This window comes from Papilio machaon, chromosome 23 (genome assembly GCF_912999745.1).
Source record: "Papilio machaon chromosome 23, ilPapMach1.1, whole genome shotgun sequence".
Lineage (NCBI taxonomy): Eukaryota > Metazoa > Arthropoda > Insecta > Lepidoptera > Papilionidae > Papilio > Papilio machaon.
The window spans coordinates 1,144,497-1,171,397 of record NC_060008.1 but is presented as its reverse complement, the minus strand read 5'-3'; the positions used below and the strand labels follow the sequence as shown (position 1 = coordinate 1,171,397).

Sequence of the window (26,901 nt, the reverse complement as noted above, 5' to 3'; positions counted from 1 at the left end):
TACTTTCACTTGTAAATGTATAGAATTTTTTTTAATTCAAACTCTTATTATAGCGGTTATTATTAAAAACTATTTGAAAATGAGAAATTTAACTATTCTTTTTTCTACGTCATGTCGTAGAAATTAATGAACTAAAAAGTTTGAGTATGAGGAATAACATAAAATGTAATATTGTTATATTTCCCATTTATTGGATCTCACACCAATCCCGCAGTTTAGAGCCGCTTAATACGAATCACATCCTTTATTTTTATTTTAATAGCCCTGCAAACTTTTATAAACTGAACGTTTCGTTTCATTCTGTTAAATTCGTTCAAAAACGATTTTCTAAAAATGAATATCAGCGGAACGTTTTATTTAATTTATTTAAAATAATATTAAAATTCAAGTTAACTTTAACTACAGTTCAAAAATAATATAAAAAACAAAATAGGTAGTAAAATAAAATTAAAAGAAGTTTAAAGCCATCTGACAACGTTTGCCTTATTTCCGAACACAAAGTAGTGATGTCGATTGTATACATGGCATATTTTAATTCGGTAACTTTTCATGTAAATTATGATATGAATAATTAAATTAATGAATTGTTTTTAAAAAAATGGCATTCGTCAGTGCTGTGACCGGCGATGATTCTACAAAAAAGTTCATGGACGTTTTACAAAATGACTTCAAAACACTCAGCTTGGAGACTAAAAAGAAATATCCTCAAATAAGAGAGGTTTCGTATTCTTCTGTTTATTTTGTAATAGAAATTATATCAAGCATTAAAAGAAATCTTAAACATAGTTTCTATATTTACTAGTGTTGTAATATAAATAAATATTCTTAGAACAATGCCAATTAAATTTCACTTATTTGTTCTCAAGAAATATTTTTTAATAAGAAGCAAGTTAATTACTAATGCATATTTACTGCAAAGTTATTAATTCACTTGTTCTCATTTCTATTCCCATAGTTTTTACAGCATTAGCAATTTTCAACATGTTTACAAAATCAATCTTTCAATGATGCTGAGATTATCTTTATGATTTGCTACTTTACAGGCATGTGATGAGGCTATAGAGAAATTAGCCCTTGCTTCTAATAACCCACAAGCATCATTGTATGGAGTTGTGAATCAAATTCTATATCCCTTAGTACAAGGGTGTGAATCAAAAGATATAAAAATTATCAAGGTAAATGTATATATTAATTTTTATTTTACTCAAGTTTAAAAATTGTAGAAATAAATGAAATCTTACTTCTTACTTAAAAATGTAAATGGTTAGATGGGATGGATGTTTGTTTGAAGGCATCTCCGGAACGGCTCAATGAATCTTGATGAAATTGGCACAGATGTAGAACATAGTCTGGAAGAACACATTGGCTACTTATTAAGTTCTGCATAGACAGAGTTGTGGGCGACAGCTAGTAATATCATAGAATGAAAGAGATAATAAGATTTTATGTAAAGCTTGCATTTTACTTACCAATATTCTAATTATATATACCATTCACTAAGCAATGCAGACTGTTTTCAACATAAATGATATGATAAAGCTGTTTAATTCTATTGTTAACAATTTTTTCAGTTCTGTCTGGGCACAATACAGCGTTTAATAGCACAGCAAGGTATAGATGCAAAGGGAGCAAGACATGTGGTGGACTGCTTGTACAACCTCGGCCAGGCAGGAGTGCTGGAACTCAAGCTGTTGCAGACAGCGGCACTGCTCATGACAACATCTGATCTTGTACACGGAGATACATTAGCAAGGGTAAGAACTAATGATATTTTATTCAAATTGATGTAAAATCTTTAAGATAAAAAATGTGTTTTCAAATATTTCTAAATTAGGTTTGATGTAAAGATTAATAGTAGTTTTAGTTATTTAACCAGCACTCAAGTAAAATGCCCCCAAGCTATAACCAATACCAGTTTCGTAACAATTTTCTTTTAGGCGATATTTTGCATAAATCTTTCCAATGCATAGCAGTAAAAATGGTACCAACATTGTTAGAAATAGCGGAATAAGGAAAGAATAGTGTGCCCGTCTGTTCATTTATTACTGTATCTATGTACGTATATTGTCAGACGATGGTGATGTGCATGCGCACGGTGTCTGCTAGCGAAGCGCGTGACGTCAGCACGAGCCATGCAGCCGCAGCCACCGTGCGACAGCTTGTTGCACTTGTGTTTGAACGGGCACTCGCTGAGGCTGACGGTAATACTTTTACTATAAGAAAATAAATTAATTAAAATATAATTATCATTAATTGCTGTATACAAAATCAATATACTAGAATGAAAAATACTTGTTCTTGTTAAATAATTTACTTTTAAATTAACAAAGATAGTAATAGGTATTAAGTTTATTTGTGGGGTGTTATATAATAAACAATTCAGTTAATTGATTTATATTTAAGATCTAGCTTTTGTTCTCGCCTTTGTTCGTGTTGAATTAAAAAAAAATTGATGAATAGTAGTATTAATGTCGTTTGAGACTATGTTCTATGAGTGTGCTAAATTTCAATAAAATAAGACGAAGCATCTCAGAATTATTGAGTAAAAATGGGAATCAAATGTCTTCTACAGGAACCATATTACATTTCTAGGATCATAGATATGTTATGTGTTCTTCCAGACCGTGTTCTACATCTATACTTAATTTCATCGGAATCTATAAAGCTGTTCCGGAGATACCTCCCAACAAACATCCATCCATACATTATGAATTTCTTGTAGAAAGTAATTTTTGCATTATAGGTAAATTGAAAGTGAATCCAGCAGATGTGAGATTGCAGACAAATACTAAAGCACCTAAAGAATTAAAGCCGTGTGCAACTGACGCATATCTTATATTGCAAGTAAGTATCACTACAACGGCTGAAAAATAAATGTAAAATAGAAAAAAAGATACGTAAGAAAATGTGTGCTCTTGAAATTATAACTAGCTGCCGCCCACGACTCAGTCCGCATGGAATTAAAAAAAACATAAGTAGTCTATGTGTTCTTCCAAACTGTGATCTACATATGTGCCACATTTCATCAAGATCCGTTGAGCAGTACCGGAAGTACCTTCAAACAAACATTCATATCCATATCTATCTATAAAAATAAAAGAAAGTCGTGTTAGTTACACTATTTATAATTCAAGATCGGTCAAACTGATTTAGCTGAAAATTGGTGGGCAGGTAGCTTAGAACCAGGAAACGGACATAAGATAATTTTTACCCCGTTTTCTATTTTTTATTCCGCGCGGACGGAGTCGCGGGTAAAAGCTAGTTTATAATATTAGTAAGATAGGCTTTTTATCTTCAAGTTTTTTGTATTATCAGATGACAAGATTATTTTTGATTAATATCAAAAATCCATTAGCAATTTGTTTTGGTATAGTTTTGTATTTGAATATATTAAAGTTATTTAAATTGTTTTTTTTTCTTTAAGGATATAATTCAATTAATAAATGGGGATGCTGCACAATGGTTGGTCGGTATATCTGATGTACCAAAGACATTTGGTCTGGAGCTTCTCGATACTGTACTGACTGACTTCTCTGAAGTATTCTTTAAAGTAAGATTATTTATATATTTCTAGAAGTTTATAGATTTATTTAAATTATTTTAACTAATTATAATTTTTATTTTGCTTTCTTTCAGATTCAAGAATTCAGATTTTTACTCAAAGAGCATGTTTGTGCTCTTATTATAAGGCTATTTTCACCAAATGTTAAATACAGGTAATATGAGACATAACATCCTATATGTATATTATGTCTTACAGTGTCTTACAGTATACTATATGTATGACTTACAGTGGGTTTCTGAGACCAAAACCTCTGTATAAAATATAGCGTCATCCCTATCTTAACATTTTTTTTTAAACGGGGATATTTGTCTCAGAAACCCACGGCTAGTCAGGCGGCTGCAGAAATCTCGTGCATTATAACATCATATTTGTTTTAATAACTTGACATAAATTCTCGGATCCATAGATATCCTTTTTATTCACTTTTTATCAACATACCTGTCATTATCTTTTAAACAGAGAATTTAGTCTCAGAAACCCACAGCTAGACAATACTAGAGTATTCTGAAATCACGTGAAACATGTCATTCGAATTTCAACTTTATTTTCACGATTTACAGTTGCATTCACTTTACATGATAAATTCAAAATAAACATTGAAATTTCAACTTTATTGCTATGGTGTTAGAGCTTAAATTAAAAAAACCACATTCAAATTAGAACTCTATTGCTATGGTATTAGAACTTAAATTCAAAAAAACACATTCAAATTTCAACTCTATTGCTATGGTATTAGAGCTGCATTTACTGCGCTGCACATACCTGGTGCGGGCGCAGGTGCGGGTGCGGCCGGTGCTGGCAGCCCGGCACCAGAGAGGCCACACTTCCCTGTCACCATGCGTCTGCTGCGTCTCGTCTCCATCATCGTACACAAGTACCATCAAGTGCTGGTGAGTATACAAACTGCAATAGGAATATTAATATTTATTGTTGATTTAAAAAAAAAAAATGATACACCAATGACACTCCGGAGTAGGATATAAATGTAATGACACCTCACTGGTCTAAATCGATTTATTCTTTGTCACAATCTTACTAATATTATAAATGCGAATGTTTGGATGGATGTTTGTTTGAAGGTATCTCTGGACTGGTTAAAAGAATCTATGAAATTTGACTCAAATGTAGAACGTAGTCTTGAAGAACACATAGGCTACTTATTCAGTTTTTTTATTTCGGAATCGCGGGCGACAGCTAATTGAATATAAATACAAAACTACATACATAAAAACATACATATGTATGAAAAACATTGGGTAATGTTTTCCAGAAGAAGAAAAAAATAGGAGTATTTCTGAGCTTGTCGGGTAAAAAATAAAACAAACTTTCTATTGCAGCAAAATATGAAACTATATTAATTTCTGCAGGTCTCCGAACGTGATTTAGGCTTGCCACACTTACAGTTATTAAGTAATACTCCCTTAGTGTAGATTTAAATCGTAATTACCGATTCTAGGTGATAGTAAGTGACAATAATATTGTAATTCAGGTGACAGAGTGCGAAATCTTCCTATCATTGACCATCAAGTTCCTGGACCCGGACAAACCGTTGTGGCAGCGCGCTCTGGCACTAGAGGTGCTGCACAAGATGACCATACAACCACGTAAGTTTTTAAATACATAATTATATAAATTTAACTCTAACTTCATACACTAACTTACATATTTCGATTTAAAAAAAATATCATGAGAAAGCTCTCCCATTTATAAATAAGCTTGTCGTTTTTTTTACAGAATTTCTTAAACATATCCTGACCGTATACTAGTATAGTGTATAAATGTATTAAGAACGGTTTAACTCACGTATAATCTTCAGGTGACGGCACCGACTAGTTTCGGAGCCGTTCCGAAGATGGACCATCGACGGGTCCGAAACTAGTCGGTGCCGTCACCTGAAGATGATACTCGAGTTAAGTCATTCTTAATTGATTTATTTAAATGTCTAACGAAAGTTTGCACAATTTAATATTATAGTGTATGTTAAAACATTTATAAGTTTTAAATTTCGATTTTAAGTAATGATATTGAATGTGGATGGCTATAAAGGTAGAGGAATACCAAAGAAAGTATGGATGGATTGTGTGAAAGAGGATATACGTAAGAAGGAGGTAAATTCAGATATGACGGCTGATAGACATGTACGGAGGAGTACATACTGTGCCGACCCTCCATAGGGATAAGGGCAGGTTGATAATGATGAAATTTCGATTTTATGTTATAAGTAATAAGATCTATTTTTCTTTGTATAGATTTATTAAAGGCGTTCTGTGAGTGTTACGACATGAAGCCGCACGCCACCAACATATTCCAGGACATTGTGAACGCGCTGGGAGCATACGTACAGAGCCTCTTTGTTGCCAACCAGATCAACCAGCAGCTCGGTATGTACAGATTACACATTTCTTTATTCATACACATTCATACAAACATTAATGACGTCATTTAATACATTTTACTATAACAAAAATGTTTTTTTTTTCCTTGTAAAATTGTTTTTGTGTTTGATAGCCCATTAAAAATATGATAAGTAAAAGTAGGTTTAGTGCGAAAAATCTATATTAAGAGACTACTTAAGTAATACTTACAGGACTCTGAGTGAAACAGATAAATTAAAGATAAACATAAAACCATATTTAGCAACGCGGGAAAACTAATGCAAAAACGACTTGCATTCATATTATAAATGCGAAAGTTTAGATGGATGGATGTTTACTAGAAGGTATCTCCGGAATGGTTTAACGGTCCTTGATAAAATTTAACACATGTAGAGCATAGTCTCGAAGAGCACATGTGTTTTTTTTTTAATCCGCGCGGAGTTGCGGGCGACAGCTAGTTATATTTGGACGTCTGTATATGATGTACAAGATCACAGTTCTCGTTGTTAACTTGTGCTCCGGTGTAGTCGATGTCCGGCACCAACATGTCGCTGACCTCTATGACGTCATCTCTCTCCGCCCCCTCTGAAGCGGGACCCTCCCACACTTCTGATTGGTCGTCCTCGTAGACATCCTCCGTCTGGTAAAATAACTGGTGAAAACCATCAGCACGACGGATCGACTCACCTTAGGAAGAATTATCGTTTTTTTTAATAAATAGACCATTGACGTATTGTTCTTTGGATTTAAGTCAACAATTCATTCACTCTAAGATTAAGGCACATTTCTCTCTACTATCAAATGACTATTCCGAGAAAAATCTTGATAAAAATAGTCTACTTCTGAGGTAAAGACAATATATTGGTGAAGAAAAGTTGTAAGTTTGAATTATCTTTCGAGTCACCTCTTAACAGTGTACTTACGAGATTCTGAGCGTAACCTCTTCAACTGTTCGTCATCTTCGGAAAGCGTCTGCGTGTAAAGATCGATGAACGCACGACACGAATGCAAACAAAACATATAAGTGTTGAAGCGGTTGGATCTGGTCGATAGATAGCAGCCCAGACGTTCACTTGATGGAGGAAAAGTTAATTTAAATAATAAATTAAGGCTTTTTACTGAAAACGCCTAGACCAGATGTTTGCGTATATATCACGCGTCTTTAAAACTATAACAATTCAAGCTCTTTGTTTAGGCAATATTTTTTTACTAAACTTGTTAAGTTGCGGATGTCCATGGACGTCGGATCAATTAATATTAGATGATCGGCTGCTAGTTTGCCCCCTATGCTACAAAAAAAAACTGTTTTGGCTTCGAATATTGTTCTTTCGATAAAAAGGCCAAAAGCTAAAAATAGAACCGTTTTAAACTAACATGTTATGCGACATTTACGTGCAATTTAACGCGAAGAAGTCAAAAGTCCAAACTGGTACGACAGCCTCAGCGCAGGTACCTGGCGAGAAGCGCCGCGTGCAGCGCATGTTTAGCTTCTGACGACGAACTGTACATAGAAGTTACCGTAAAATTGTAAACTTTGCTATTTAAATCGTCTCATAAATTTGACGAAAAATTCTATATTAAAAGATAGTAAAGAAGCCTTAAACAAAATTCTCAAAATGTGGAATCCAATAATTAATACTCACTGTTTGCACCGTTTACAAGTCGTGTTGTGAAATAATTTATAACGCAGAGAACTAACTGTAGGTGAAAAACGTTCATTTTCACTAAAAGTTGACATGACATGGCTTAGTAGATTATTTTTATAATTCCTTTTTAAATGAATTCAAGAATAAAAAACTTAAAAAAAATATATAGTAAGAACTTTATGGTTTCTGTAGTCTGTAGTGATAATTATAAACCTAAACCAAATTTAAACTAAAAATAAAAACAAATAAATGTGTTTATACTTTTAAATTGGCATTTGAGTTTGTTATAAGTCTAGAATATTGTTCTTTTTTATTTCCTACAGCATCTTCAGGTCTTCCGCAACAGGCTGGCTTTTACTGGAAAGGTGTTTGGCTGCCGCTCTGTGTGACTTTTGAACCTGGAACCGCTAAATCTGTGTAGTAAGTAATTGCATTTTAATTTTCTAATAAATAAATAAATAATATAAGCTTAATATTATTTTTATTTTCATAAATTTAGTAATAAATTAAAGCAATTCATTTTTAAGTTTTTAGTTAATGTTCAAAACAAAGATTTTACGACGTTTTTCTATTAGTCAGATCTTTTGATTTTGATGTCCATATTGGGGTAGTTGTATAAAAAATATGTCAACCGCCATTTTGTGATGGCGGCCATTTTTCATAGTGTGTCATACTCTGCTTCTCAAGTCATTTGATACTAATGTTAGTGGAGTTGTGCAATACTATGAACTTCAAATGTCCTGCTCGAAGGACTAACTTCACTTAACATTTCTGTTGTTAGCATTGAGATGTTAGACCGTACGGAAGCGCCGACAATACAAGAGGGCTACGGTATCTCTGTGGCCTACGCTTGCCTCATGGAGATTATACGTTCTATTGCTATCAGTGTGGAAGGTGATGAATATTTTAGGTGAGTTGTTGCTTTGAAATATAGTCGAACCAGGATAAGTATGAACCGGGTAAGCGAGAAACGCTTGTGTTAGAGAGAAACCTCTACAAGCGAAAATTATCACGGTCCCTTGAACTCTCGCTTATCCAGGTTCGACTGTATTTTGATTTATATGTTACTAGAAATCGCCCGCGACTTCGTTCGCGCGGAATTAAAAAATAAAACTTTATTAGTAGCCTATGTGTTCCTTCAGATTATGTTCTACATTTATGACAAGTTTCATCAAGATTCGTTGTGCCTTTCTGGAGATACCTACAAATAAACATTCATCCATACATCCATCCAAAGATTCGCATTTATAACATCAATAAGATTTGTTAAGTCGACAATGATTGTGTATTGAATTGCTTATAATTTATAGGTTGCAAGAATTATACGAAGACATTCAAAATGATAGTGAAGAAATAATTACTAACAAAAATGGCAACAACAATAAAGGTATACTTAATTAATCTAAATTTTAATAATAATCGATATTTAAGAAATAAATTTAATAAATAATATTTGTTCTAGAATTAGAAAGCACTACGGAAAGTACTGAGATATCAAACAACGGTCACAGAGGAGAACCAGATCAGAACTCCAATGTGGTGCAGAAGATTAACCCTGAAATGGAAGAGAAGGAGAAACTTGTTATGTTACAGGTTATAAATATTTGACATATTGATAATTAGACACTTAGTAAGCCTTTAGTTTAGATTTCTCATACTAAATTTACACTTAAAAACTGTAAGTGTATAATTAAGTTGCACATTACTTCTACTAATAAAAAAATATATCTTTGTAGCTTATAAAGTCTTCGTGGTGTGGTCTCGTGTGGGGTCTGTCGGTGCTCGCGGAGGCCAGCATTGGTGAGCTGGAGAACATCCTCTGCGCTATACAGACTCTGGCCAGGGTCAGCGGGAAGGTAAGTTTGTTGTCTTCTAGTATTCCAGTAAGTAAACGAAGATTACATAAGTATATAATTAATTAATCCTTTTAAGTTAAAAATATAGACAAGAAAATTGTTATTACATGTTATTTGTTGCATTTTTTAAACAATAAAATTTTAGATGCTTTTGTTTCATCATCAGCTCACTATAGTACCCTGAGAAGCTCGGACCCTACTCCAAGTCAGGGGTGACTAGACCATAGTCGACATACATTAGTACATTGGGATTCGAACCCAAGACCTGTAGATTACATTACATAGGTTCATTGTATTTGTTAAGTATGAAATATGTGTACGTTGTACGTGTAGGTGGGCGTGTCTGGTTCACGTGACGCATGCGTGGCGGCGCTGTGCCGTGCGGCGCTGCCGGCGCAGTACTGCGTGCCGGTGCTGGGCGCGCTGGGGGCGCTGGCGTGCCCCTGGGCGCCCGCAGCACGCGCCCCCCACCCCCCCGCACCAGACCTCCGCCACCATGTCGTGTGGGTGGGCACGCCGCTGCCCTGCGCACAGCTACCCACTGGTTAGTACTTCGCTTAGTTATTTCAATATAAATTAGTCGTTCAAAAGTGAAAAGTTTTCATTCTTAAACTGAAGAGTTCTCACGTGTAAAGAACAATTCAGTATCACTTATTCAGTTATAAATGACATTGATTATGATTTTAGCACAGCTTTTTAATACAACAATGTCTGTTTTTATTAAAATTCAACACGGAGATTTTTCTGGATTGAAGATTTTTTTAATTTGCGCCGTTTCAACTTGATATTTAATGAAGTTATCAATTGGTAAGTACATAATTTTAGTATCTCAACCTTCTGTAACTATCAGGACAGCAGCAGTCGTTTGTGATGGTGACATCCCGCCATGTGACCGCGATGAAGGCGTTGCTGAATGCGGCGCGGAGAGACGGCGACACCATACAGCAGGCCTGGCTGCCTGTACTCACCACGCTGCAGCATCTGGTCAGTCGCATCACCAACCAATACTTGTCATCACACATATCACACTACCTCAGAAAAACATATACAAGGATACTAGCTGTCGCCCGCGACTCTGTACACGCGGAATTAAGAAAACGCTATAAATAGCCTATGTGTTCTTCCAGACTATTTCCTGTATCCGTGGCAAATTTCATCAAGATCCGTTGAGCCGTTCTGGAGATACCTTCAAACGAACAAACAAATACATCCATCCATCTTGTGGTTCTTGTGACATTATTTGACGTTGACTGGAGGGCGCTAGTGAGCTGTCAGAATTTAGTTTGACTTTTGCCCACCGGTTCAGATAGCCCTGTCGGTCTGTACGATTGCCAACACACTCTTTATTGAAAAATACGTTCTTCTTGTACCTACTCTGTGTACATAACTTGCTATTGCGCGCGACTTTGTCTGCGCAGAATAAAAAACCTTTATTAGTAACCTATGTATTCTTCTAGTTCTAGACTATGCTCTATGCTGTAACTGTTCCGGAGATATATGTAATAACAAACATCCATCGATACACATACATCCAAACATTCGCATTTATAATATTAATTAGATTTTGACAGTGGAAATCCACAGTTATACGATCTATGTGTCACTGGTAGGTGTGGATCCTGGGCCTGAAGCCTTCCACCGGCGGCAGTATGAAGGCGAGCCGAGCAAGTGCAGACGCCAACGCGGTCATGAGCACCTCCGCTGTCATGGCTGACCTTCCAGGTGAGGACTTACAGACAAATTGTCATATATCTTTAATGTATATGTATCTAAAATTAAATACATGTTACTAGTAAAAAAAAATATGCAAAATGAAAGAAACAAAATTAGTTCTGTTTTTTTATTGCTCTTTAATTTGTTAATCAATTTATGTTAATACTTAATTATGATACAAATCGTCCCTTAACTAACAACATGCATGAGTCATTTTTATCAAATTTACAGGTGACGAAAAAAATTGTCTATTTATAAAAAAATCGGTGGATTTTTTTAGTAATTTCCTAATAATACGCTATTGAGCGGTTAAGAAATAATTATTTCTTTAGTTATTGTCGATTTACTGTATTTTAACTTATTACTATATTTCTTTACCTTTCAATTATCATGTGAGTGGTTAGATGCGGAATAAACTCCATTTAATGGCATGAAAATGTGAAAACCGTCAATTTTTGACTTGAACGGTGTTGTAAGTTAAGGGACGAAATCATCATCATCAGCTCACTATACGTTCCCACTGAGGGGCTCGGAGCCTACCCCAAATTAGGGGTGACTAGAGCATAGTCAACCACGCTGGTCCAGTACGGGTTGACTTCACACATATCATTGAATTTCTTCTCAGATATGTCAAATATGCAGGTTGCATCACGATGTTTTCCTCCATCGTAAGAACGTCGAATAAATGTACATATGTAAATCGAAAAACACATTAGTACATGGCGGAATTCGAACCCAGGACCTGCAGATTGCAAGTCAAGTGCTTAACCCTTGAGCCACCGACGCTCTGAAGAGACAAAATGGTAATATAGAAACATCCTGTATATATATGTGTTGTAGAGAGCATTATTTGCAGGTCAGCAAGTTCCCGTGGCCGAGTCTCTCGGAGTAATGAGCGGTACATACTGTGTTACACTTTATATATGTTTATTTGGAATTAATTCATACAAATGTACTATATCTCCAAGCTATAGTACGAAAGCTTACACATAATATAGTATAATAATATGGATCTTTGTAGTCTGAATTAAATAAACATTATTATTATTATTAGGTCCTTACATATGAAATTGGCGTTTTTCGTACTGGCCACTTTAATCACGAATTTCTCCTCTTTGGTAAGGAATTCCAAATTCAAATTTGTACAGCTATAGACTCATGTATTTGTGGTTCGATGACCGTCATTCATTTGTTTTTTTTCTTCTGTTTTTTTCTGTTTGCGTCACTCATTTTACAAAATGGAAAACTTAAAATATCGCATTATTTACGAGTACGAGTTCCGCCGTGGCACTAGTGCTGCGGAAACGACTCGAAGGGTGAATGATGTGTATGGCGGTCGTGTTGCAAAAGAAAACACAGTTCGTTTTTGGTTCCAACGTTTTCGTTCTGGAAATTTCGATCTGCAGAACAAGCCCCGTGGACGGCCTGACACTCAAGTTGATAATGAAGAGTTGAAGGCTATTGTGGAAGCGAATCCATCGCAAACCACGTCCGAGTCAGCTGCAGGCTGCGATGTTAGTGATAAAACTGTTTTAATTAACTTGAAGCAAATTGGGAAGATTAAGAAGCTTGAAAGGTGGGTACCTCACGAATTGACTGAAGCAAACCGGCAAACGCGCGTCGACTGTTGCGTTACATTACTAAACCGGCACAATAATGAAGGTATTTTAAACCGAATCATTACCTGTGATGAAAAATGGGTTCTTTACGATAATCGGAAGCGCTCAGCGCAATGGTTGGATCCTGGCCAGCCAGCCAAATCCTGCCCCAAGCGAAAATTAACCCCAAAAAAGTTACTTGTAAGCGTTTGGTGGACTAGTGCCGGTATTGTTCATTACAGTTTTCTCAAATCTGGCCAGACTATTACGGCTGATGTCTATTGTCAGCAATTGCAAACCATGATGGAAAAGCTAGCGGCTAAACATCCTAGGCTGGTCAATCGCTCCACGCCACTGCTGCTTCACGACAACGCTAGACCACACACTGCGCAACAGACGGCTACTAAATTAGAAGAGCTTCAATTGGAAAGTCTAAGACATCCTCCGTACTCCCCGGACCTTGCTCCAACAGATTACCATTTTTTTCGAAATTTGGATAACTTCTTGCAAGGGAAAAAATTCAACTCCGATGGGGCAGTCCAAATCGCCTTCAAAGATTTTATTGATTCCCGTCCGACTGGTTTTTTTAGTAAAGGGATCAATGAACTACCTATGAGATGGCAAAAGTGCATAGAAAATAATGGTTCATACTTTGATTAATTAAATATATTATATTAAAAAATATTCGACTTTTTGTTCCTCCCATACAAAACGCCAATTTCATATGTAAGGACCTAATATTACACAGACATACGTTTACTAGTTCAATTATTTATATATGTGTAAAATACAACAAAAAACTTATAAAAGATTTGAATCTTATCGTCGTATTGACAAATTTGTATGAGATTTGTTCAACGCCTCTATCTTGTTAATATTAAAAATGCGAAAGTTTAAATGGATGGATGGATGTTTGAAGGTAACTCCGGCAACGGATCTTGATGGAATTTGGCACAAACGTAGTCGCGGGCGTCAGCTAGTCGTTTATAATAACTAAGAAACGTACGATGAACTTTGACCAAAAAGACTTGTACACGATACATTCGAAACCTAATCAAAAATGTTATATTAGATTGCAGCCGGTCACAATTTACTTCAAGTTTTTAGTTACTTTTACGGCCGATAGAGGCTCTGAATAAATCTTATACAAATTCGTCCATACAACGATACGAAATGAAGCTAAATAATTTACACTATATTTTATATCTTACGAGTGTTATTCATTTTAGTTTATACATAAATGATTCCAAATAAACAGCAAACCCGCTTTTTGTGCCAGTACAAATTAGACTTTATTAACTGGTATTAAAGTTCATTTTCAACTTGAGATTTATTGGTAATATTGTAATGGTAACAAAAAAACGGTGTTTCGCCGAGGGTTTGAAAAGCTTTTGTCCGTCACCGCATTGGGATGGAGCTTGCTGACCGTACATGTTTATTATATAAAATATATTTACTTCAAGCACTATTTACCATTGTTTTCCACTGGTGAAGTATACATTGAAAAAATAATATTACTATCTCCGTTGTTGTGGAGCAAATAATAGATATGGAAATGTATTTTTTCTCTGAACATAACGACAGTGTTAGCTGATGGTTAAATGAAATAAAATACAGTCGCTAAAAAAAGTCATTGGATATTTCTTTTAATAATAAATATATAAATATTAATCTTTATTATTTTTTCTATTTTTGGAACGAAGTTCCTTATCGCGCGTTGTGAAAGGGGGCTAGACGGAAGAAATTCTTACAAAAAGTTGTCACGACACTTTTTGCTATATCACCATGGCAACGACGTGACAATATATAACGAAAATTCATAGAAATAAAATGTACTTCTTGTGAAGACTTAAGTTTTTATGCATAGAATAAACATTGGTTCCTTCACTAATTAATTGAAAGGAACTTCGTTCCATCCGGGTGTCCCTTGACACCTGTCAAGTTTTTTTTTTCTTTTTTTATATGCTTTTCAATTTTGTAAAATAATATCCAGTGATTATTTAAGAAATACAGTTCGTGTTGCAAGTTTGTATTGCACGTGTGGCAATTGGGATACGCTTTTATTTATACAATAAAATATATAGCTTAATTAACTAGATATGAAATAATAAACAATTTGGTAGTACATACGAATGTAACAAGCAATCCTCTGCTTCAAAAGAAAAATTTAAACTTTAAAGAGAACTTGGTTTAAAGAAAACTTAGTTTAAAACATAGTTTGGTTTAAAAATGTTTATACAGAGCTCGAAATTACTGATATATATAAGTTAAAATTATATTATGACAGATTACTATGCTAAAAAAACAATTAAATAATTGCTGACCAATGGAATTTCAATTGTAAAGTCGGATTATATTAAAAAAAAGTATAATTTTTCACACACAAGTCCACCGAAAACACTATATTATGCACGAAATTCGGGATTAACTATATTTGCAACTGTCACGCTTATGGTTATGGGTTGCCAAATCCATCTCTCCAATCCATTTATATATGGATATTTGCAGCTCTATCCGCGATGCTGTCTCGGGTGTTTGAATCCTCGAAGAACTTAGATGATGTTGCACTTCATCATCTCATCGACGCGCTCTGCAAACTGTCCAATGAAGCTATGGAGCTTGCTTACTCTAACAGGGTAGGTAGATGTAGGGTTTAAACCAGAAAGTACGATTGCACACAATATGTTTATAGTTCAAAAAATCTCACTATAGTTTATTGTTTTGGTGATATATAAACCTATCAGATTTAATATGTAATATTTTAGGAACCATCATTATTTGCTGTGGCGAAACTTCTAGAAACGGGTCTCGCGAATATGCACAGGATTGAAGTAATGTGGAGGCCAATCACTAATCATCTTTTAGAAGTGAGTATATTATATAATTTCTAATAAAAATTTTGCTAATTGACAAGATTTATTTATCATCAATATGTTGTTTAGGTGTGTCAACATCCGCACATACGTATGCGTGAGTGGGGTGTTGAAGCGATCACATACCTCGTGCAGGCTGCCTTCCAGTACCACCACAACAACCCCGCCCTCGTCACTGAAGTTAGTGCTAAATAAACTTTCACACAAAATGCAACTTTTATACTAATTATGAATTGATTAAAAATGCAAAAACTGTTCAATACTGTAAATAAGCATGGCTTTCTAAAAAAAATTATATCATAAAGTGGCAAACGAGCATTCGCCGAAATGGCGAAGTGACCGCTGCCAATAATCATCCGTAATTACAGATGCGTTGCCTAACTTTAATCAACGAAGAAGGTCATCCATCAAATCTACTTCTCCTTCCCATTCTTTCCTTATAAGAAAAAGGGTGGGAAGAGAAAGAGGATTAAATTAGGCCTCAAGCACTCACACTCATAAGACGAAATTTCTTCCACTTCACACCTGTCTTCTGTGCAATCGTGGTATTTCACCAAGTGATCCGACTCATTCGTCAGATATTGTTGTTGCTGGTGTCTACCACACCTGAGCGCTCAATATTGTTAAAAAGGGTCGTCAGCGACTCCTACTGGAGCCGCTGGCGGAGCTGTGCGGTGTGCGGCACTGTGACGTGCGCGCGCGCCAGCTGGAGTGCGCGGCGCGGCTGCTGCACTCGCGCGGTGACCAGCTCGGCGCCGCCTGGCCTCTCATGGTCGACATCATCTCTGCCGTCTCCGAGCGCCATAGGTAACCTTGAAGATTGCTCATTTACATATTAACTTACAGTGATATTTTAAGTTATTTGTCCAATGTTCTAGAGTATTCGTATGTCGCACTCAGACTCAATGGTCTATACTAAGTTTCTTCCTTAAGTGGCCACATTATGACTCTTAATGTGACAGAAACGTATCACTTTGACACTTTTTCTAATTCATGTTTTTTTTTTTAATTAAATTGTTGGTTTAAGAAACACTGAATGTGTTATGTTGTAATGTTTTATAAGTGCAAACTCATGTGTGTGTTGTGTTGCAGCGAGCAACTGGTGCGGTCAGCATTCCAGTGCGCGCAGCTGGTGGCAGGTGACCTACTGGGTTGTGCTGGGCCGCGCTGTCTGCGCCGTGTACTGGCCGCCGCTGCAGCCTTCGCACGACAGACCAAGGAGCTCAATATCAGTCTCACTGCTGTTGGACTTATGGTGAATATGAGTTACCTATGTGTTCTTCCAGAATATTTTCTAGGGTAAAAGCCGGATAGTTGTCTCGGACGGATACATGCCTCAGTTTCAAATGCTCTATGTTAGACGTATTGACTGTGTTTCTTTTTGATCATAATTAAAAGCGTCCCCCTCGCAGGCCTTAGTGCCGCATAAGCCGTTGAAATAGGGGTATGTGTTTTGTCCGTGTGAGGAAACATCTTCCGCGGCGATACATTGACGAGCGCCAGAATTATATTGGTAAGTAATCTCTGTTAAATATTTTTATAACTGATTGCGATTTCAGTTAAAAATACATTTCTTTGAGTTCATTAGAGTTTAAATTGCACTGTTTATTAGGTTTTATTGTTAAATATGTTTTATATATTTCGTAAATAAAAAGGGCAAGTATCCGTATCAAATCGGATAGTTACCCTACTGTCTTTTGCGGATTGTTGCCCTGCGGCAACTATCCGTAACTATACATTGTTAACAAGCAAAGACAGATTTTTTTCTTACTCATTTTTTTCATTTGCTTTTACTGTTTTTTTCTTGGTGATTTTTTATTTGATTTTACCATAGTTAATCTAAAATAAAATAAATACTCAACAGCAAAATGCCGAAATAGGTGTGAGGCAAGCTGAGGGCTTATCAATTCAAAGAGCGAAGGGTCTAAGCAGAGCCGAATTAGCCAAATTTTTTGATCTGCTCATAACCGTCTTAACTGATAACGATTTGCTAGATAAGCCGGATCGAATTTTTATTATGGATGAAAGCTGTGTCCAACTCAACAATAAACCAGGCAAGGTATTGGCCAAGAAAGGTACTAGAACAGTGAAATCACTTACTTCCGGTGAAAAAGAAGAAACAATTACCATTGTTGCGAACCAAAATAAATAACAACATTACATTTTTATTTTGGACACTTATTTACTATTTTGGAGTCAATTATTGTTATAATTTTATAATTATAATTTAACTTTAAATAATATTTTATAAAAAATTGTATATAATAATAAAAACTGATTATTTAAATTAACATAAGTCCATTTTTATTTGAAAATAAAAACAGACGGGCAACTATCCTCACATTGGGCAAGTATCCCCCCAACCATTTTTAACGTTAGGCTAGTATCCGCTATAGTTGGCAACTATCCTCTTTTTTAGAGGTCATATTAAAGTGGATTTACTTAAAATTTATAATATTTATAATTTTTTTATAGTAAGGGTATGTTAGAAGATTAATGAACTATGTTGGAGAATACACTTTGAATAAAAAATGTATTGGTACACATTTTTTAAAGGAGATTTTTAAAAAGTGTGGCAACTATCCGGCTTTTACCCTATATCTATGCCAAATTTCAATGAGTTCAGTTAAGTGGTTCTGGAGATACGTTCTTAAAAACATCAATCCATCCATCCATATATCTAACTAGCTGTCGCCTGCAACTCCGTTTGCATGGAATTAAAAAAAAAAACAATAATTAGCCTATGTATTCTTCCAGACTATGATCTACATCTGTACCAAATTTCATCGAAATGCGTTGAGCCATACCGGAGATACCTCCAAACAAACATCCATCCATCCATACATCCAGAAATTCGCATTTATAATATTAGTAAGATTAGTGTTTATTGTTTATTTTAGTGGAACATATCTGACTACTTGTACCACAATCGAGACAAGCTGTCGGCGGCGTTGGCCAGTGATCCAGTGTGCCCCGAGCTGCCGCACCACGCTGACTTGCCGCCACTGGACAAGCTCTGGATGTGTCTATACATACGACTCAGTTAGTATACATATTGATACAAACGAACGAAACATCTCTTAAAAGATTTAAATATGTCGTATGACGCTAACAATGTAGAGAAAAAATACCTCTTGCTGACTGTTTAAAAAGATAAAAAAATACAAAAAATTCACAGTTTTTTTTATATCTCTAGAATGAAGTATAAATTGACAGATGACACTCCACTCTTGACGCTAGCGCCACCTACTTAGAGCTTTCACTTTTTCTTCCCATTAGGTCGAAAACTTGTATTAAATTAAAGATTTTGTAGTAAACATTTTGTATGAATCCCGCCATGTACCAATGTGTTTTTTTTTTCGATTTTCGATTTACATATGTACATTTATCCGACGTTCTTACGGTGAAGGAAAACATCGTGATGCTGCACATATCTGAGAAGAAATTCAATGATATGTGTGAAGTCAACCCGCACTTGACCAGCGTGGTTGACTATGGCCTAGTCACCCCTAACTTGGGGTAGTCTCCGTGCCCCTCGGTGGGGACGTATAGTGAGCTGATGATGATGATGATTTTGTATACAATTATATCCTAAGTTGTATACAGCTGTAATTGTTTGTGTGCAGGTGAGCTGTGCACGGAGGCGCGTGCGCCGGTCCGCCGCGCCGCCAGCCAGACTCTGTTCAGCTGCATCGGGGCACACGGCACTCTGCTCAGCAAGCCCGCCTGGCGCGCACTCCTCAACGTACTCTTCCCCATGCTTGAACAGGTCATTCTTCTCTCTTCTCGTTAAAAGTGATGTCAATTTTTCAAATCTGATTACAAACAAATGTGGGGATCGATAACGCCTTATAAAGGTAGGGAACGTAAGAGGATTATGGGCGGTGTCGCTGTTTCGGCGAATTCAGGCGTCTCGCTCGTTTGCCACCTTGTAATATAAAAAAATACTATAAAAAATATTCACACATACTCTTCAACACTAATTCCTATTGAATCATTATATTGGATACGGTTTATGTTTTATTTAAAAAGTTTATATTCGTGGCACAGGTTCAGAAGCAGTCCAACATCGCGAGCTCGGAGAAGGTGGACACGGGGGAGCACATCCTGATTCATCACACGAGGAACACCGCACAGAAGCAATGGGCCGAGACACAGGTGAAGATATCATCATCGCTACGCTTACTGTCGCACACAGAATTGTTAAGTGACCCTCCTTAGTGCAGTTTTATTATCAGAAAAACACAAATAGACTACTTTAGTGACTGTCTGCGGCAGATAGTGTTATAAAATCAGATTCGATGGGTCACACATTTATTTCCTTGACCAATTAATTTGCTACCCACTCATGATTGTGACAATCATAAGTGGGTAGCAAATTAAATACTCTATTGTAAGATATTTGATGCAAAAGTATTTTAAAAGAATTAAACTAACAGCGAAACAATGAATTTAACTCTACTTCATAATAATCATCGCTGTAGTATAAACTTAAACCGAACGTAAGTAAACAAAAATGTCAGACGTTCCGCAATGACGGATGGAAAGAGACTGCCTCGAGCAGCCGCGCACGCTTCCTTATAAAACCTTTTGTGTGGCTACCCTCAACAGTCCTAACACTATAGTTAACCCATATGTTTCCAGGTGTTGACCCTGTCGGGTGTGTCCCGCGTGTTCCACTCGCGGTTCCAGCTGCTGACGACTGTGGGCGACTTCCAGCGCTCCTGGGCCGCACTCCTCGACTACATCACTGACTTCGCTCTGCGGAGGAGTCACGAGGTCATCTACTCTTCTTATCCACACATTCATAATTCTTTATGTAATCAATTTCCCATTTTATAAAAGACTAGCTGTCGCCCGCGACTCCGTCCGCGCGCAGTTTAAAAATGGGGGGGGGGGGTTATGAAAAATAGATGTTGTCCGATTCTCAGACCTACTGAATATGCTCACAAAATTTCATGAGAATCGGTCAAGCCGTTTCGGAGGAGTACGGGAACGAAAACTGTGACACGAGAATTTTATATATTAGATGAAGATGACGTTCGTTTGTGTCGCAGGTGTCTCTGGCGGCGCTGAAGTCGTTCCAGGAGGTGGTGTCAGCGGCGGGGCGCGCGGAGAGCGGCGCAGGCGCAGCTGTGTGGCCTGCTGCATGGGCCGCATGGAGTGACATCGCCGCCTCCATTGGCAACCAACAACCAGGTAATCGTATTAGCACTTTGCCCGACTGATAGGAGGGTAATGAATTCTATTCTGATCTCTTATAACCTAACATATATTGAATCAATTCGATCAAGTTTTTCATTTATTAGTAGTTTTTAAATTAAGTACAGCGCCATCTAGTTAAAATAACATTAAACAACCAGTATTTATGTGTTATTTGGAGAATTTTTATTATCAGTAGAAAGCTTCTAAATTGTACTATTAGTAGTAGATTTTTTTTTTATTTTAGCTAACTTTGATGTACAAAAATCTTATTCCAGTGCTGGAAGAGGGCAAGCCAGCGGAGGCGTACGCGCCATCACAGAACTTCCTCACAACACTCGTGCAGATATTCCCTCTCATATTCCAACATATACGCACTACGTAAGTCATCTATAATAAAAAAAATCACTAATATTATTATTACTTATTTAATATCTACTTTAATGTCTACTAATATAAAGAGATTTGGTTGTTTGTTTGTATTGAATAGGTTCTGAAACTACTGAAATTATTAGAAAAATCTTTCACTGTTGGAAAGCTACATTATACTCGGGTGAAATCCTATATTAATTACTAGAATAGCGGTCACCCGTGACTCTGTCCGCGTAATATTAAAAAATAACTTAATAAGTAGCCTATGTGTTCTTCCAGACTATGTTCTACATCTGTAACAAATTTCATACATATCCGTTGAGACGTTCTGGTGATCTAATCCATCTAAACATTTGCATTTATAATATTAGTAAGATTTTTCTTTATTTCTTTTTTCATAATTTGTTTTACCTTATAATCAGTAGTTTATAAATAAAATATATGAATTTGTGTATTCCAGTTTCACAGCAAACGATGTACAGCGGCTGGGTGAGTGTCTGTGCCGCGTGTGTGTCGCCGAGCCTGCCAGCGCAGTCGCCGCCGGCACCGCACTCACACCGTCCGCACCTGTCACACTGCACGCGTTACATTGCCTCGAAGCATTGCATAAGGTAAATCATGTCGGCAAGAAACCGAGCAATGTATTATGTACTTTTAGCAAAATCATCCTAAATCTAGATCTGGGTGGAATCTTTCCTTTGGCGATGCTCATGTACTTTGAATTTTATGTTAAACTAGCTTTTACCCGCGACTCCGTCCGCGCGGAATTAAAAATAGAAAACGGGGTAAAAAATATCCTATGTCCGTTTCCTGGTTCTAAGCTACCTGCCCACCAATTTTCAGCTAAATCAGTTCCACCGATCTTGAGTTATAAATAGTGTAACTAACACGACTTTCTTTTATATATATAGATGATTCTTTTCGAAGTAATAGTGAAGCACACACACACACACACACACATACTGCATAAATAAGTATCTATCTAAGACCTAGAATAAAGGGCACTACCTCATGTAACAGAGGTTCTTAATAAACCTACCACAGAAGCACAGTCCAAATTGTCAATTTTTGTGAAACAATAATTTTTTTTGATGTACAGGAGGCGTTGTCACGTCACGAGCTGCTGCCGGCGCTGTTCTCGGCGCTGACGTCACTGGCGGGCGCGTGCGGGGCGCGGGCGGAGCGCGGGGAGCGTGCGGGCGCGCGCTGTCTCGCCGCCGCAGCCGCCCTCTACCGCGCCGCACCGCAACCCAGTGCACCACAACTACCACTACTGCTACAGGTATGTCAGAAAGAAAGAAAAAACATTTATTGCCACACAAAAAAAAAGAAAACAAAAAAAAGAAAAAAAAAGTATGTATCTTACTGGCATGAGTCTGCTCAGAACATATGCTCAGCGCAAATGACCTTGAGCTGACAAGATTGATATAGTTTTTAACTGTCTTATTTCTTCTCTTACTTCTATATACTATAACATCTATTATATCGGTAGTGATCGACAATATAGTGCTATATATCCGGATCGAAGGACCATAAATGTACTGCGTTCTACATTTAATGATAAGGTGATAGATGATAAATGTCAGAATGATAGAAAAATGTCTTGATATAGGGGAAAAGAAGTTGAATGTAAAACGACCGATTAATTTGCACTAATTTATTTATTGCAAGGTCGAAACATGATACGATGACTCGTACAGACATATCAAGAAAATGTAGATAAATATAGTATTGTTATTGTGTGTAATTGTCCACAGGCGTTACATTCCGCGGTACAGAAAGGCGGATCGGATAAGAAGAGACGCAACAGTGATCCGCAAGAGGACGCCACACAAATTGCTTCACTTTTATTGCAAGTTAGTGTCATTTATATTATAAGGTGGCAAATGAATAAGAACCGACCTGCCTTTAATCGATAGAGGAGGGGACACACAGAAAGATGATAAATCCTCTTCCACTACTACTTCCCACCCTTTCCTTATAAGAAAAGGGTGGAAAGGGAAAAAGGACTAAAATGAGTCCTCCAGCACCACACTCATCAGACTGTACTTGGAATTACTTCCACTTGACGTCTGTCTTCTGTGAGGTCGTGATATTTCACTGAGCGAGGACAATTCCTGCAATAGATGTTGTTGTTGACGTCTACAACTGTTAAAAATTATTATTTTATGAAGATTTTATAATATTACCATAAACTATTTTCCCCAGTTTGGTTTATTCTTAAATATACTTTTTTTTCCAGGTATTGGCAACAGGTCTACCACTAGCCCGAGAGAAACCAGACGAGTATGAAGAGTTTTGGGAGATTCTGCCAACTGTTCTCGAAACATTCATGTTTGAACCACCGTAAGTAGTGTGAACTGTCATAACACTTGTGTTATTGTCATCCCTTTCATTCTATTTGACTAAACAGAGACAGCAATATTTAATACATTGCAGTTGAATTTAACCATAAATTATAAGTCTATATATTGTATATAAATACTTTAAAAATATTGGTTATTTTAAATATTTTGGTGGTTGATCACTCGTACGATTTTCAGCCATGTCTAAAAACCATAATACTATGGGTCTATGGGTATGTTCCGATATGCACTGCGAGCACTGCACAGTGCTATCACTGTAGAAATATTCGTTCCGTTATGGAGTGCCAGTAAACTGCCGCAGTACCCTAGGGAAATATATGACGTCATAAATCGCCGCCATATTCTACTGTGAGCACTGACGTTTTCGAGGTAAGGTACTCGCTGTACCTTGATCACGTGATCAGTCAAAACCACTCGAGTGCCTGACATCTTTTAAACAAAGCTACAGTTTAATCAGAAAATTTTAAAGTTATGTAATTAGTTTGGATTAACAAATAAAACAATAAAACAATGGAAGAATTGCAAAAATTAACCTTACTGTGTTGATAATGAAAAACATATTCTTTTTTATGAAAAATTACTTACTTTTATTATATTATAAATTCAATTTACAATAAAAGAATGGCTTCACAGTATACTGAATTGACGTCACATTGTACAGTGGTCGCAGTGCATATCGGAACATACCCTATATTGTGTATGTAAGCGTCGATAGTTTAAGAGTTAAGCACTTAACTTGCAATCTGCTGGTTCTGAATTAGAATCCAGCCATGCACCAATGTGTTTTTCGATTTTCATATGTAATTATCCGAAGCTCTTACCATGAAGGAAAACATAGAGATACTGCACATATCTGAAAAGAAATTCAAAGATATATGAAGTCAACCCGCACTTCACTACTAACTTAGAGTAGGCTCAGAGACCCTCATTGGGGACCTATAGTGAGCTGATGATGATGATGAATGATATGGTGTATGTCAGTGTGGGTGGCGGCAGTCACGCACGCGAGCTGGTGGGAATCGTGCGCGACGAGGTGCTGCGTGGCACGCCGCGCACGCCAGCACGACACGCGCACCGCGTGCTCGCCTTACTGCGGGCTGCATCGCTGCACGCTCAGCCGAGACCAGCACGTATGTACCTTGCTATATTCAAAACAGATGTTTTCATCTGGGAATTTAAGTAATAAGGATTGCCATTTTTTAGCCGACTTCAAAAAGAAAGAGGTTATCAATTTGATTGTTTTTTTTATGTATGTTACCGCAAAGCTCTGCCCCTGGTGATCCGATTTTGATAAAAAATATTTCAATTGAAAGTCAGTGCTTGCAGATGGGTCTCATTTTTTTTATTATTTTTTAAAACTAGCTTTTACCCGCGACTCCGTCCGCGCGGAGTAAAAAAATGTCTCCTAGTTCTAAGCTACCTCCCCATCAATTTTCAGCTAAATCAGTTCGACCGATCTTGAGTTATAAATAGTGTAACTAACACGACTTTCTTTTATATATATAGATAACTAGAAGACTAGTAGATTTTGAGTTTAGCTTCAAAATGCGTTGCGAAAATTAAGGACTTTTTTTTTGCTTTCAACGCTTATTATAAATTAACTATGTCTTGTTACAGAGAATGAACAAGAACTACGAGAACGTGAAGAGTTTGCGCGCACTTGCTTTGAAACTTTACTGCAATTCTCAATGCTGGAGGACATGGACTCACTCACTGGAGGAGATGGTCAGTATTGTCTCTTACAAATGTATAAAAAAATTTCTTTATGATTCATTCTTTTCTAATAAGAGTAGGACACAAAAGAGACTGGAGGTGGGGGATATGTTTGTCCTCTATCCCTTCCCACCCTTTTCTTATTAGGAAAGATTGTAAAGGGAAGGTGGATTTGATGGAGGAAGGAACGTATAATATAAGGAAATATTCTTTTCCTGTACGTCTCCTACTCTATCGATTAAAATAGGCAACGCATCTGTAATTGCGGATGTCTATGGGCAGCTTTTCCTTTTCGGTGAATTCAGGTAATAACTTGTTAGTTAGCCACTTAATATAAAAAAAGGAAAAAGAGAAATATCTAAATATGTCACTATAAAAGGGAGGAAAGGAATCTGCAACCTTTTAAATTAGAAGAAATGTTTATTTTCAGCGGTCACTTTTTCTTTTTAGATATTCTGAGATCTTAAAAAATGCATCCTTAATCAAATTTTACTTCCAGATGAAGCAGATCCGCTGGCGATCATGCCACTACTGGACAGGTTCCAGGAGGTGGTCTCCAAGTACACCAGCGATGAAGACAATACAGAACCTCTACCCAGGTACATTATTATACCAAAAAAGTAGGAATTACTTAAAAAAATATCTTACTAATATTATAAATGCGAATGTTTGGATGGATGGATGTTTGAAGGTATCTCCTGAACCGTTTAACGGATCTTGATAAATCTAGAACATAGTTTAGAAGAACACATAGGCTACTAATTAAGTGTAAAAAAATCCGCACGAACGGAGTCGCGGGCGTCAGCTAGTTTTGTAATTTTTTTATAGAAAGATTAAAATTATTTTTAATTATTTTTTTTTGACAGACATCAATTGTCAGAGATATCATTCGTATTGAAGGCGATAGCAAGTTTGACGGAGGCAATGAAGAGAGCGCCGCCGGGGAAAGTTGATGCAACAGCATGGGATAAATTGATTGGTAAGATTTACTGTTACTATGCGAACACTATAACATGAGACGTCGAAGATAGCGTCATAGTGTTTGTGTAAAAAATAACACAAGATTAAGTCAATCAAAATGGGACCTCACAATATCAAGTTAAATAAAAATGTGAGCCGTCATGGGACGCCTGGCAGATGTGAAACATCGCGTGTGTACAATTAATATGCATAAAAGATAATATTATTAAAATAATATATATATATACATATGTATACCTCAGTATAGCGTGGCGACCCGTCGCCACGGCAACAATTCGGTTTACAAGTGAACCTATAGATGTTTCACATCAAAAATTGACTTACTAATATTTATCTGTACCCAGTATTAATAATTTGAATTAGATGTAAGAAATAATAATTAAATCCAGAAGTAGTATATCTAGTGGTATATAACAGGTGTGTACCCGGCGCTGGTACGTCTGGCTGCGAGCGGGCGGGCTGGGGGTGCGGGGGGTGCAGGGGGCGCGCTGCGGGAGGCGCTGCTGCAGTTCGCGGCGCTGCTGGCCCCGCCCCCACCTGCGCGTGCGCACGCCCCCTAGCGCCGCGTGCTCTACACCATCCGCATATAGAGCACGCATCTCTAGCGGACACGCTGCTACCCCCCACCACCACCCCTCACA

The 26,901-nt window shown here is 36.9% G+C and overlaps 2 protein-coding genes across 3 annotated transcripts; one reads left to right on the top strand and one right to left on the bottom strand.

Moving 5' to 3' along the window:
* Positions 1-515: 515 nt before the first annotated feature.
* On the top strand, positions 516-26,901 carry LOC106719921 (protein MON2 homolog). 2 transcript variants are annotated; one of them, XM_045683850.1, is made up of 39 exons: positions 516-718; positions 1,044-1,175; positions 1,572-1,754; positions 2,072-2,201; positions 2,744-2,844; positions 3,425-3,550; positions 3,637-3,716; positions 4,302-4,455; positions 5,055-5,169; positions 5,815-5,946; positions 7,910-8,006; positions 8,368-8,496; positions 8,897-8,973; positions 9,049-9,179; positions 9,323-9,442; positions 9,776-9,986; positions 10,293-10,426; positions 11,053-11,164; positions 12,012-12,053; positions 15,262-15,389; positions 15,519-15,620; positions 15,696-15,806; positions 16,258-16,433; positions 16,719-16,881; positions 18,527-18,668; positions 19,253-19,395; positions 19,677-19,784; positions 20,271-20,405; positions 20,684-20,825; positions 21,107-21,209; positions 21,661-21,811; positions 22,300-22,482; positions 22,958-23,056; positions 23,443-23,546; positions 24,548-24,696; positions 25,184-25,291; positions 25,779-25,878; positions 26,146-26,258; positions 26,678-26,901. In XM_045683850.1, the coding sequence occupies exons 1-39, from the start codon at positions 599-601 to the stop codon at positions 26,818-26,820; spliced, it is 4,929 nt and encodes a 1,642-aa protein (XP_045539806.1). In that variant the 5' UTR covers positions 516-598; the 3' UTR covers positions 26,821-26,901. The 2 variants fall into 2 exon arrangements, with proteins under 2 accessions (XP_045539806.1, XP_045539807.1); XM_045683851.1 differs by lacking the exon at positions 12,012-12,053.
* LOC106719970 lies at positions 6,390-7,456 on the bottom strand. The gene is made up of 3 exons (XM_014514468.2): positions 7,333-7,456; positions 6,864-7,012; positions 6,390-6,627 (listed from the first exon to the last, which is right to left on the bottom strand). Exons 1-3 carry the CDS (start codon positions 7,419-7,421, stop codon positions 6,395-6,397), a joined length of 471 nt encoding a protein of 156 aa, XP_014369954.2. The 5' UTR covers positions 7,422-7,456; the 3' UTR covers positions 6,390-6,394.